The sequence below is a fragment of the Phlebotomus papatasi genome, chromosome 2 (assembly GCF_024763615.1).
Source record: "Phlebotomus papatasi isolate M1 chromosome 2, Ppap_2.1, whole genome shotgun sequence".
Classification (NCBI taxonomy): Eukaryota; Metazoa; Arthropoda; class Insecta; order Diptera; family Psychodidae; genus Phlebotomus; species Phlebotomus papatasi.
Genome location: NC_077223.1, coordinates 79,049,055 through 79,062,331, shown reverse-complemented (window position 1 = coordinate 79,062,331; position 13,277 = coordinate 79,049,055). Strand labels below are relative to the sequence as shown.

The following is a 13,277-nucleotide window of genomic DNA, read 5'->3' as shown; positions in this document are numbered from 1 at the left end:
TGGATTGCATCATTAAATTCAATATCCTTACAAAAATCACAATTAAGCACCCTCAAATAAATATTTCAACCCTTTTTGAAAAAAATACAGAAAACACCTGATCGGGTTATTTAAATTTCAAAAAGCCAATTCAGCACCTTTGGACGTGGCGGCGAAAACCTCTCCCCACCCTACTTCAAAGGTGTTTGACAAACGAATGTTTTGGCGCGCAATATAGTCCCTTCTATGGTAGATTTTCCCCATGTTTTACTGCATCATTTGACTCCCCATTTTCATCCCCAACATGAATACTGTCCAGGCATTCATCCAGCGTCAAATGGGCATAGGTGAGTGTAGAATAAATTCCACTAGAGAGGATCTAAAAATGTTGTGTATTTCGAGAGATTGAGGCAATTGAACATAAGCCGGGATTTGCCACCTAGAGAGATTCTAATCTGCATCTTTTTACCCTTTCAGCCCTCACCCGCAACTACGATGTGGCCCTCAGTCGATTATGTGTCCACGTAAGTGATAATTGGCGAGGATTATCGGCGTATATCACCGATGGGGAATATGCACTAATTTCCCCAATTTATTCAGCAAAATTTGCAAATACTGCAAATGCTGAGCATTTACTGGCGCTCGCCAATGAAGATGGGAAGGTGAGTTTGTTGCCCTCAGAAATTCCCTGGAAAATATTCTGATTTACAATTATTACCCCCTTTTCAGATTGCAATCCACGATACAGACAAAGTGCCATTCAGCGAAGAAGCTGGTCATCAATTGTCCGGCTACCAATGCCACAATAATGCTGTGTGTGACATTGCCTGGATGCCAGGTGAAATGAAGCTAATATCAGCATCCAGTGACAGCAAAACCTGCCTCTGGGACGTCAGTCAGAGTGAATTTGTTCACATTCGCACCTTTTCCGGTCACTCCCGGAGCGTAAAGACTGTTGCCTTCCGACAGGAAGATTCATCCGTTTTCGCAACTGGTGGCAGAGATGGGGCCATCCTCATCTGGGACACACGAGCCTCACCCAGTGTCGATCACATTCCCCGGGCTGACAATTGCATCTTCAGCGGACACGCTGAGTACTGCGAGAATCGACAGAAGAAGTCACATTTTGTGGCAAATGCATGCAAGAGTAGCATCACAGGATTGGGCTTCCAGGATGAGAATACTCTCATCTCATGCGGTGCTGGAGATGGGATCGTCAAGGTTTGGGATTTGCGAAGGAACTACACTGCCTTTAAGAGAGAACCACTGCCAAAATATAGTCTTCCCTACAGAGGCACCTCTACGTTTAAGGTAAGATCCATTCAATTTTATTGGAAAAATCCTTGTGTAAGATTTAAAAAAAAGGTTGAGTTATTATTTTGCGAAATTGAAGAATAAGCTCTATGGAGCTATTCCACTGAAAAATGAAAAGGAGACATCTTCCCCCTGAACATTTTTTTAAACACTTTACTGTTCTCAAGTGTTTCTGCATTATCGACACTTTTGAGTTGGTTCCTGTCTACTGTTTTCCCCAGTCCTAGCCATCAAATATTCGAGATAGCCTGTCACTGACAGCAACCAACACAAAAAAGTCGATTATATAAAAAATGTAAAATGAAAAATTGTTCATTTTCCTGAACAGGAAAACCTTTCTCCGGAAGATTTTTTAAGACTTTTACTGTTCCCAAGCGCATCTGTATAATCGATTTTTATTTCCTATCCTGTCATGACTGCTCGGTGTTTCACCGCGAGGCCAGAGAAAAACAGACGAGACAAGAACCAATACAAAGAAAGTCGATAAGATAGAAGCACTTAAACAGTAAAGTACTAAAAAAATGTTCAAAAGGTCTCCTCTTTTCTGTAAAATCAACATTTTATTTTAGCACATGATTGTTCTCGAGTGCTTCTGCATTATCGAATTTTCTTTGTGTTGGTCCTTATCAGGACTGTTCCGAGGTTTCAAACACGACGAGGACAGCGCAAAAAAGTCGAGTCAGGAACCAACACGAAAAAAGTCGATAATGCAGAAACACCATAGAAGACTAAAGTACTAAAAAAAACCATTATGATGCTATTGCAATGAAAAATGAAAGGGGTGGCAAAGCGTCCGAGGATTTCCGAGCTGCTCCAGCTCCCGAGAAGGAGCTCTGCCTTATAATTCCTTTTCGCAAATTTTTCTGGTGCATATAAAATTATTTTCGAATTAGGGCCAATCCATCTCAAGACGACCGAAAAAATCGCAAATCGCGGGGTCATGGTCTCAGATGTTTCTGAATTTTACATGTGTTAAAATACACGATAAAATAATATACCTCTATTTTTTTTCGCCCAAAAAAAATTCCTGACCGGAGATACATGGCGCCAAAGATGGCGTCTCGCGCTTCAGTCAAATGAGATTTTTGGAAAATATTTCAAAATGCTCTATCTCGCGAACGGGTTGAGATTTCTTCTTACTCTTTTTTTATTTGAAAGATAATTTTATACCCTTTAACTCTTCCGTCTCTTTTGGGACTCTAGTACCCAAAGAAGCATATGAATATTCTATAAAAAACAATGTTTTTTAATTATTCAGAACTGATAAAAACTCTATTCTTGTGGATGATTACAAACTATAAGGATGTCCAAATGTAAGATATTTTTTGTAGGAACTCAATTAATTCCTGAACATAGACATTTTTGATTACAAATTTGGTGAAATTGGCTTGCAGCATATGCTGCGGTCCGGAAAGAGTTAAAACGATATACGAGTTTTCGTATTATCTGCTCAAGTTTTTTTGTAACGGTTTTTTAAATTTTTGTTGAAAAAAATTAAAAAATTATTTTTTCTCAAAAACCCCATTCTCAAAAATTTTCATTTTTTTACTGTTGATCAGTAACATTGAGTACTACATTCCCTGAAAAGGCGAGCTTCCACTTTTGCGCTTATTTTTTTTTTAAATATTCAAATTTTTACGACATTTTCAAAAAAGAAAAAATACCAGTTAAACCCAAAATTTTGAGTTCAGCTTTTCAGAGAATACAGCACCCTACAATACTTTATAAACAGTTAAAAAATCAAAATTTTTCGATTTACCGTTTTTGAAAATTTTTTTTTTTTAATTTCAAATAAAAATGCCTTTTATTGACAAATTTACAACTTTAAGATACATTTAACACATGTGTTAAAATGTTGATTTTTTTAACCTAGAATTTAAAAAAAAAATTAAATTTTTCAAAATAAATACAAAAATCTTCAAAAAATTTTTTTTTGAGAAACTTAAAGAAACCAAAAAAAACATAATTAGTACATTTATTAAATATGATTTAAAGCTTTATTTTTGTCAATTTTTATTTGAAAATTAAAAAAAAATATTTTTTTCAGTTAATATCTCTTATCGTTTAAATTTTATATGGGTCAAAATACTGAAAAAGTGCGAAAAACAGTATTTTTAAAATCAAGCTATTACCGTTACTTTCCCGATCTATCACCGATTGTGACCGATGCAGTCGGGTTCAGAATTAAAAGACCTTTTAATAAAAAAAATAATAAAAAAAGATAGGTGTCTAAGGACGAAATGTTCAGCTGGATTGCCTCGAAAACATTTCCAAAAATGAAGGAAATCTCCAGGGCCAATTTTTTTCAAAGTAAAAAAAAACATGTTTTTGGAGGGGATAAAAGGGGTGGGGGGGGGGGGGGGTAATTTGGGTAAGTTAGTTCGATAGAGAATGTTGACTTGTCGGAGGGGGGTCACCGAAGACCGGAAGTCAATATCTCTTACCGTTTGGCAGCTAGGATGGAGAGAAGTTGAAAAATAACACGATTGTTAAAATTGCTCTCTCTTGGAGTTCGAGCACTTAAAAAGGGTAAATCTTTGTCCTGAACATTTTTTAGTACATGACTGTTCACAAGTGCTTCTGCATTATCAACTTTTCCTTGTTTTGGTTTTCATCTCGACGAATGATTTCTCCCGTGCTCCGCGTGTTTAAGAGTCGTGACAGGAACCATCGCATAGAGTCTAGAGAAGATTTTCTGCTTAAATGGATGCATGTCCTTCGATTTTCACTACGGTCTTAATTATATTTCACAAATTGTGCCGAAAAATCAAAGAAAACACTTTGATATTTTCCTAGCAACTTCCATAGGAAACAGAGAAAATTACAACTACTGTATCAAGCAGGTTATGAATATTACGCATGCAATACATTTTTAAATTCTTTTTGCAAGTCACTCTTTGATTGTTTAATAACGACTTTTGCATTTTTAAATTCTTAAATAATCACAAAATTAGGCTTAGTAATCTTTTTATCGAAAATTGAAATATTTAATTGATTTATTATCAAGTTTTTAAGGAGGTGTCTCACATTCCACACTGCTTCGTCCAACTTTCCAAACTGTCTCGCTTTAGACAAATGGCAAAAAATGGTCAGTAAAGTGAAAAGCGATCAGCAGAAAATTAAATTTGATCAGCAAATAATTCGAAATAATCAGTAAAAATTTTCAATTTTGTCAGTAAAAAGTAAAATTTTGTCAGTAAAAAGTTAAATTTGGTCAGTAAAAAGTTAAATTTAATCAGTAAAAACTTCGAATTGATCAGTAGATATATTCGAATTGATCAGTAAAAAAATATAAATTAATCAGCAAAAAAATTAAAAGTGGTCAGTAAAAAATTAAAAGTGGTCAGTAAAAAATAAAAATTGATCAGTAAAAAATTAAAAGTGAACAGTAAAAAATTAAATGTGGCCAGTAAAAAATTAAAAGTTGTCAGTAAAAAATTAAATGTGGTCAGCAAAAATTAAAAGCGGTCAGTAAAAAATTAAGTGGTCAGTAAAAAATAAAAATTGGTCAATAAAAAATTAAAATTGGTCAGTAAAAAAATAAAATTGGTCAGTAAAAAATATAAATTGGTCAGCAAAGAATTAAGCCAGTTGTAATCCTAAATCAGCTTATAGAGGTGCGATTCCTTCATTGCAAATTTGTATTGTGGAAAACACGGACGATATTTTATAATTATCCTTTAGGCTCAAGATGTGCGAAATTTCACTTGAAAATGAAGAAAATTACTGTTCATTTTTAATTTTTTACTGACCACTTTATTTTTTATTGTCCATTTTTTATTTTTTCTGACCACATTTTATTTTTTACTGATCATTTTTAATTTTTGGTGACTAGTTTTTTTTTACTGAGTATTTTCAATTTTTTGTTGACCACTTGCTTTTTATTGAAATTTTTACTGACCACTTTATTTTCTACTAATCAAATTTTATTTTCTACTGCTCATTTTAAATTTTCAACTTACCACCTTTTATTTCTTATTGATCACTTTTTATTTTCTACTGATCAAATTTTATTATTTTACTGTTCATTTTTAATTTTTTACTGACCATATTTTATTTTTTACTGATCACATTTAATTTTTTGCTGACCATTTTTTATTTTTTACTGACTATTTTTTATTTTTTTACTGCTCATTTTTAATTTTTTGCTGATCATTTTTTAACTTTTCACTGATCATCTCGAATATTTCTACTGCTCGTTTTTAATTTTTTACTGACCCATTTTTATTTTTTACTGACCACTTTTTGTTTTTTACTGGTCATGTTTTACTTTTTACTGATCATGTTTTATTTTTTGTTGATCACTTTTTACTTTTTACTGATCATGTTTCTTTTTTTGCTGACCACTTTTCATTTGTTTTACTGACCGCTTTTAATAAAGTACTGCTCTTTTTTTAATTTTTTACTGATCTTTTAAACTTTTTGCTGCCCTTTATTTTTTACTGACCATTTTTTATTTTTTACTGATCGTTTCGAATTTTTTGCTGACCAAATTTGATGTTTTACTGCTCGGTTATTCAATGCCCTCAGTGGTCAAATCTGTTCTTTTCTTGCTTATTCATAATATGATTTGTAACTTTTACAACAATTTTCACTCTGTGTGTCTTTTTTGTAATTTCTTTATGAAGTGCCTCAGATCCTATGCCCTGTGAACCAAGGAGCACTTATGACTAAGTAAGAAAACAAAAGATTTGATCACTGAGCTGATCCATCCTCAGTCGCTTACCGGAATTAATAATTAAATTACTTGTGGGAAAAATTTGAATTTTACCAATATATTTCCATTTAGAATTGCTATTGCAAAATAAAAATTGTCCTTTTAGGGATTCACGAATCTCGCAATCGATCCCAAACGTTTCCGACTGTATGTTAGTTGCATGGACAATACAATCTACTGCTACAACATTTCTTCGTACGACCGAGAGCCACTGCAGAGGTACATTGGATTCAAGAACAGCAGCTACTACATTCGTGCCTGCCTCAGCCCAGACGGTCAGTATCTCCTGAGTGGGAGCAGCGATGAGAAAGCCTACGTGTGGAATGTGGACAGTCCACGTCCTGTGGCTACCCTTTCGGGAGATGAGAGCTACTCCTCATCGCAGGAAGTGGAAGTGAGTTGTGTTGCATGGAGTCGATCGAAAGACATGAGATTGGTCACCTGCAGCGATGATGCGAGACACAAAATCTGGCGATTCGGACCCTCAGAGATGGACAGTTCGACCAAGATGTACTACAGAGGATGGGCTCATCTCAATCCAGACTACGGGAAGAGGGTGAAGAAGAATGTCAAGGGAACACCGAAGACGTGGTGGAGCAATGGAGACTGCACGCCCAGTTCGAGCGGAAGGATCGCTCAGAAGAGAACTTTTGCCGAATTGGACGATGATTTCGGTGAGGGGCGATTTGGCGATGCCAAAAGACCCTACATTGAACCCCGAGGTCGACGACTCTTCCCAGCTACGTTGCCAACTCATGCGGAAACTGAACTGAAATCTCCCGTTAAGAGCCCTACAAAATCCTCTCCATTGTCTGAAAGAGTCAATGTTATGACATCTCCGGAAAGTCCATCAACATCCCATGTGGCTGTTCCTCTATTCTCACCAACTTCCAACCTGCCAAACTACGTCATGGACGGCGAAGCGCCCCATTTACGCATCATCTCGCCCAAGAGGAAGCTGAAAGAGAACGTGGACTGGCTGACGAAGATCCGAAAGCAGAAACTCCAGCAAGTAGCATCTTCCCTGACACTCAGCTGCGACACCGGAGGAAACTCCTCACGACCTTCCTCCCCAGCACCCATGTCACCCCGAGTCCAATCCCTGAGAGACGGAGAGTCAACATCACCCCAAACTGGAACCCCCCGAAGACGTACTTCACGCTCAAGTTCAACATCAGACCGTCCTAAGACACCAAATAGCACAAGGCATGCCTCTGAATCAATTCTGAGATTCCTCACTCCCACCACTTCCTCATCATCTGCCAGCCACAAATAATCTCACGCATGGAATCCCAGGAATACCGAAGCAAAAAGTAAAACTCACAAAATTTGCCTCATTTGTATTTTGTTAATACAATTTTTAGGGTATTTTATTTAGAGAAAAATACGGTATAATAATAAAAAAAAAGCTGGAGGAGAGAGTTGAGAAAATTTGTTATCTTACCTTCCTTCCACATGGTTAATATTGGTCATCCACCGTGGGAAGTTTAGCTCAGAGGGGACGCGCATTGATATGCTTACTGAAGGGGATTCTGAGATTGGAATGGTCTCTCTGGTCACACACAAAAAAATATCAATTGAAATATTTATGTTCATCGCGTGCTGTCTCATAGATCTTCAGGATCTTCTCACAGAGTTCCCAATGCTGTGCCTTGGTCAGATCAGTTACAAAAGCACGATACCAATGAGTATTCTCGTCACTCTCATTTGTAAGTGGCACCTGAAAATGCGCAATATCATTTTTTTTGTGTTACAGAAACTAAAGTGTCTTCTTATCGTACTTCTTCCACCCTCCTACAGGAAATTAATTTGATTCTTTCTCACACGATTGCAAAATTCTCTTGTTACACAATTGTATTCAGTTTTTTTCTTCATACCAAAAACATTCAAAACACAAGAAATAACAATTTAAAATTCAACAGAAAAAAATACTGCATACGCTGCAATTTTGGCAAAGAACCAAAATTAAAACAAAAATATTAGCGATAAAATGAAATTGAGCTTCCACAAAGTGTTTATAAAGTACCAATCATTCTTCATTCATTATCAATATTTCACGTTGATTTAAACATTTGTTTTATTTATTAAAAATACATTTTTAAGTTTTCTATGGCTTACACAGGTTTCAGACTCGAGGTTTAGCACAGTTCTTTAAATATCTCTCTTGAAATTCTAAATAAGAAACAGTTCAGAGGTTTTTGTTTTTCTTTAATGGCCTCTACACACTAGAGAAATTTATGTCCATATTGAAGCAAATTTCTTACGACCGTGTAGGAAAAACTCTTCAATATGGACATAATTTTCTCTAGTGTGTAGAGGCCATAAATTAATGGATCATTTGCCTTTAATATCTAATCTTAAATCAACATTTCCCCAAAGATCTTGTTAGATAAGAAATTAGATAAATAAACCCATATGGCTAAACCTTAAGTCTAATGTTCTAGACAGATCCACGACTTAACGTAATTATAATCAAGATAATAATCAGGTGTTCCGGCTTGAGTGAAAACGGATTGAAAGAATTTGATATTAATTGCCTACTATTGGGAGCTCATTTATAAAATATTTTTTTCAATTTCCCCGAAATGTATGCAAATATTTTTCAAGGGGTAAATTTTAAATACACTCAATCCCGGCATTATGCACATTTCATGGACCGAAAAAACGCTCGAAATGGCATTATGCATCTAGAAAATTTGCATAGGTACTCGCTGGGGCTTTCTTTTGAACAAATCGTCCGTAGAACGAATTTCGCGCGGAGTAAAAGTGGTTCAAAAAAAAAAAAAAAAGATTCAACTGTTTAATAGAAATGCATTAACAGTAATTTTTAGCCAAATTTCTTCAATAGGGTAAAGTCAGCCCTTTTGGCCATGTAAGCACTTTTGGTTACCTAAAGTAAAATCACATTGTAAGGCAATTGTAAGTTTATTTAAAACAGGAAAATGGATCTTATTTCGTGACGTCTAATCTAACGAATCAGAAAACCATAGGGGAAAGTGCCCATGCTCTACATGGTCCCAAGCTTTACAATGACTAAATTTTGCGTATGTTTTTCAATAAATGTGACTCATCTCATCCATATTTTAAAAACTAGAGCAAAGTGTCTTGATTTTAAAATAAATTGCGGAGTCGTATTTATTCAGAAAAATTTAGTCATTATAAAGCTTGGGACCGTGCAAAGCATGGGCATTTTCCCCTATTTGATTTTGTATCGACTTGATTAATTCTAAATTATTGAAAGAAATTCTCGACAAGGCAAACAATCGTTAAAAAAAAACATGGGATTCTTAAGAAACTTGTCAATGTTAAGAAAAATTGTTTTTCATTATTTCATATTTTTGATGAAAATATTTGATGTTATTCAATAAAAGTCCATTTCTTTATTAACTAAATTTTATTGTGATATCATCCTTAATAAGATTTTCTAACAAATTAAATGAAAATCGGATGTGGCTAAAAGAGCTTACTTTTTTCGGCTGTGTAAGTACTTTTGGCCATTCATTTTCCCATACATTTTACACGTGGCATACCTCGCGGATTTCAGTAAAAGCAATCGTGACTTTTGGCTGATTTTTACATCAAATAGAAAATGTGCAAAAAGTCGTTTAAAATACTCTAATAATCACATAAAATTGGTGTTAAATAAGAATAGGACTTGTGCTGTGTATTTGTGAAAGTTTTCGAAAGCTATTTCTTCTATTATTTTTTAAAATTTTATTGGAAACAAGTGGCCAAAAGTGCTTACAAGGTGGCCAAAAGTACTGAAACATGCATAGTTGCATAAAATGCATTTTTCACTAAAATATTCAATAAAATATTGGGAATTCTTTTGGATTATTAGTAAGAAACGGCTTTAAGCGCTTTAAGGCATCTTTGTACAAAATTTCATTTTATTTAAATAAAGATTATAAAAATTACAAGCACATGAAACCTTAAAGTGACCAAAAGTACTTACTCCACCCTAAATGGTTAGAATATTTAAAAAATTTACCTTAATAAAAAAAATTTATTCTGAAAAAGTAGCAAAATGTTTTCAAATGATTTTATAAATTGACTCCCGATGGTAGACAAACTTGCATAATTGTATGTGCATAATTCCGTCAGGTGCATAATCCCGAAGTACTTAATCCCGGTATTGAGTGTACTTTTCTTATGAACCGTTTGCGCTGAAAACAGGCCGAAAATTTGGAGCCAAATATATTTTGCATACATCACTGCATTTCCGTAACTTATTCCAAAGATCTCTCCTCTAGGTATGCAATTTTTCTGAGTCACTGGAGTGAATTTGCGGGCTTTATTTTCGGTCCCGATTATTTCTTTAAAAGCAAAACCCTGTGTGCATTTCTATTAGTTTCTGACTAATCCGCGTCTTTAGGTTTAAGCCGAGAAACGGCTTACTTATAGTAAGGTGGGGTAATTGGATCGTTTTCCGAAGAATGCTACTTAAACGCTTGTTTTTCGACTGATAAAATTCTTTTTTACTTCTTCAAAATCCATAGAATTATTCGCTGTTTCATTCAGAAAAATAATATAAAAAACTTATCAAAAATATTAAAGAAAATTTATAAAATAATGATAATACTGAAATAAACCAACATGCACTAACTGGGTCGCCTTTTCGCTAATTCACTTTTAATTAAACCTTTGGATTTAAAATACTTTTTCACAAGGAAAAACCAATAAATGTTTTCAATCAACCAGCTCTCATTAGCAGAAACGTCAAAATTCTGTCAAAAATGCAATTTTTGACAAAAATTGCTCCCAATGTGTAGAGGCTTTTAGCGAAAATATCACTGCTAGAAAATTTTTAGTTAAGAATCCAACTGGCACAAGATTGAAATGAGTCGATTACACTCACTTATTTAATGAATAAAAATATTATTTCAAGTGGATTAGTCATAAACGACCCAGATAGTGAAGCGCCCGGATTAGCACACTTGACTATATATGAATATTTTGCGAAAAACATTTTTTAGACAATTTAGAACCGATGAAAATTCGGTTCTTGTGGATGATTACGAATTATCAGGATGTCCAAATCTAGGATATTTTTTGTAGGATCTCCATTAATTCCTGAGCAAGGATATTTTTGATCTAAAAATCGTGAAATTGGCTTGCTGTGTATACTGGGGTCCCGAAAGAGTTAAGAATTATCTTAACGTTCTGAATTATCTTGTCCGATCGGAGAAGACCATTCTTAAGTATCAGAAGGGTCCCGGTCAAAATCCCGAATTCTTAAAAGTGTCATAGCTACTCCCATGAATGCACGCGCGTCCTGCTGGAGGCAAAGGGAAATCTTCTGTGTTTTGGGAAATTATTCTAAACATTTTCCTCCATATAATTTCATCCCTTTCAGGATTTTGAACATTTGGGATTTTGAACATTTGGGATTTTGGCTTTCGGGATTTTGGCTGCCACCGTATCAGAATAAAGAAAAGTTTACGAACAGTCGGTACTTTTTAGGACAAGTTATCAATATTCCAATAAGCCTAATATGTCATAGGCTAACTTGAACCTTGCTATACAATTTAAAAGAATGCTCATTTTTCTTGTTGATATTTAAATTCTTTTTTAAAAAGAATTATTAGCAAGTGCAGCTGGATCATTTTGGTTATCATGATCATTGATAACGAATTATCAGGCGTCATAAAATAGCATTTTTTAAACCCATTTTTTTTTAATTAATAAATCTGGAAGAGATTTAATCCTGTGATCGCATTTGCATTTTTTCTCTTCAAAATGAAAAAAACCTTTAACTGCATTTACTGTGCATCTGCAATCGTAGCAAACGACGCACACTGTGTCGTAATTAAAAAAAATTCTGATCGAAATCAAGTGCACCTACAACAATTTCATTTTGAAGAGACTTGCTCATTGGAAAAAAAAATCATTCATAGTATGCGTTGAAGTGCAACATTTTTGTACGGCCTACGTAGGCTTTGCATAAATTGTTTTTTTTTCTCATTTGTGGGATGTGTTGCTAAAATAAAATGAGTGAAATATTGCATTTTGACTAACCTGAACTCCATAAGTCTGCATGGCGAGGGAGAGGCAGCAGATGGCAATATGTGATGACTTGTAGTTGAGGATTTCGGGACTGTGATGGAAGTCCTGGAGGAAGGCAGCTGCTGTCTTGGCAATGGGCGTTGAATTCCAGAGTGGTGTTCCCAGCCATCCCTGAAGGGACTTCATGTAGTGCAACATGTACTTATGGGGATGCTGCACGGTGGACAGATCAAATTTAAGCATGCGCGTAATGAGAAGTTCAGCCTGGACGATGGCATCTCTCATGGCCCAGTATTCGTCATCGAGATCCAATGGAGCTGTGCCTCGATTGAGCGTATTGTGGGTAACATTGATGACATCCCTGATCTTTACAGGATCATCCTTGAGCTTCCCAGCCAGATAGAGAGATGAAGCGGCAATCAGGAACTCATCGTAGTTGGTCTTGTCGGTTTCCTTGAAGAAACGATGGAAGATGATGGCTGCCATGGCTGAAGTGAGAGGCTTCTGATTGAGCTTGATGCTGCATTCGAACAAAAAACGCACAGGTAGGCCAATCTCCTTCGATTTACGATAGTCCGTTACCCCATTTCGAGGTCCTTTGTTCGATTCCCTCACATGCAGGTCAATCACAACGTCCTTCATTCTCGTCTCTTCCTTCGTTCGCGTGGCGTCTCAACAAATTTTCTCACCTTTCCTCACAACTCTGCAAACAAAGGCAACACAAATTAATTCTCCCCACAACGCACCTCGATTTAGGAGCTTCATTTTTTTTTTGCAAAATACTAGATTAGAAAGTTGTTAAGCATTTTAAAAAAAAAAATCGTGAGTAGTGCTATCGTGCCACGGAAATCCCACGCTTCGGAAGGCAATTACGTTGACACAAAAGATCGATGGCACAAGAGAGCCAATAAAAAGAATTCGCCAAAATTTGGGGTATTGGCACCTTAAGATGCTGATAAAAAGTGGAAACAGAGACACACAAAAAAAAACCTGCTAGACGGGAAATGAGGCGGAATTCTTTGATCTCTAATTTTCTGGACAAAACACATGTTTACTACGAAAAATAGTTCGGAATTAGCAACCTGAGGATTATTAGTCACAAATTCTCGCAATTTCTTCTGTAAACACTCGAAAAATACACTAAAATGAGGGCATTAGAGGAGGAGATATAAACCAACCTGTCTACTCCACAAGCCGATGCGAAGTAAAAGAACTCCCAATAAACTCCACACTCACACTTCCATCCGGAGATCGGGAAGTG

At 35.5% G+C, this 13,277-nt stretch overlaps 2 protein-coding genes across 3 annotated transcripts; one reads left to right on the top strand and one right to left on the bottom strand.

Moving 5' to 3' along the window:
* The first annotated feature begins 177 nt into the window (after positions 1-177).
* Positions 178-7,444, top strand: LOC129804569 (protein lethal(2)denticleless). The gene is made up of 4 exons (XM_055851964.1): positions 178-326; positions 457-641; positions 709-1,290; positions 6,117-7,444. Exons 1-4 carry the CDS (start codon positions 284-286, stop codon positions 7,284-7,286), a joined length of 1,980 nt encoding a protein of 659 aa, XP_055707939.1. The 5' UTR covers positions 178-283; the 3' UTR covers positions 7,287-7,444.
* On the bottom strand, positions 7,339-13,277 carry LOC129804570 (cyclin-Q). Of its 2 annotated transcripts, none has more exons than XM_055851966.1 (3): positions 13,195-13,277; positions 12,029-12,719; positions 7,339-7,730 (listed from the first exon to the last, which is right to left on the bottom strand). In XM_055851966.1, exons 2-3 carry the CDS (start codon positions 12,656-12,658, stop codon positions 7,584-7,586), a joined length of 777 nt encoding a protein of 258 aa, XP_055707941.1. In that variant the 5' UTR covers positions 12,659-12,719; positions 13,195-13,277; the 3' UTR covers positions 7,339-7,583. The 2 variants fall into 2 exon arrangements, with proteins under 2 accessions (XP_055707941.1, XP_055707942.1); XM_055851967.1 differs by having other exon boundaries at positions 13,099-13,217.

Excerpts from the sequence above, each read along its gene's own strand:
- LOC129804570 (XM_055851966.1), bottom strand. The coding sequence starts at position 12,658 with ATGAAGGACGTTGTGATTGACCTGCATGTGAGGGAATCGAACAAAGGA. Across the intron at positions 7,731-12,028 it reads TGCAGACTTATGGAGTTCAG|GTGCCACTTACAAATGAGAG; the intron begins GTTAGTCAAAAT and ends GCGCATTTTCAG.
- LOC129804569 (XM_055851964.1), top strand. The coding sequence starts at position 284 with ATGAATACTGTCCAGGCATTCATCCAGCGTCAAATGGGCATAG. Across the intron at positions 642-708 it reads TCGCCAATGAAGATGGGAAG|ATTGCAATCCACGATACAGA; the intron begins GTGAGTTTGTTG and ends CCCCCTTTTCAG. Across the intron at positions 1,291-6,116 it reads GAGGCACCTCTACGTTTAAG|GGATTCACGAATCTCGCAAT; the intron begins GTAAGATCCATT and ends TTGTCCTTTTAG.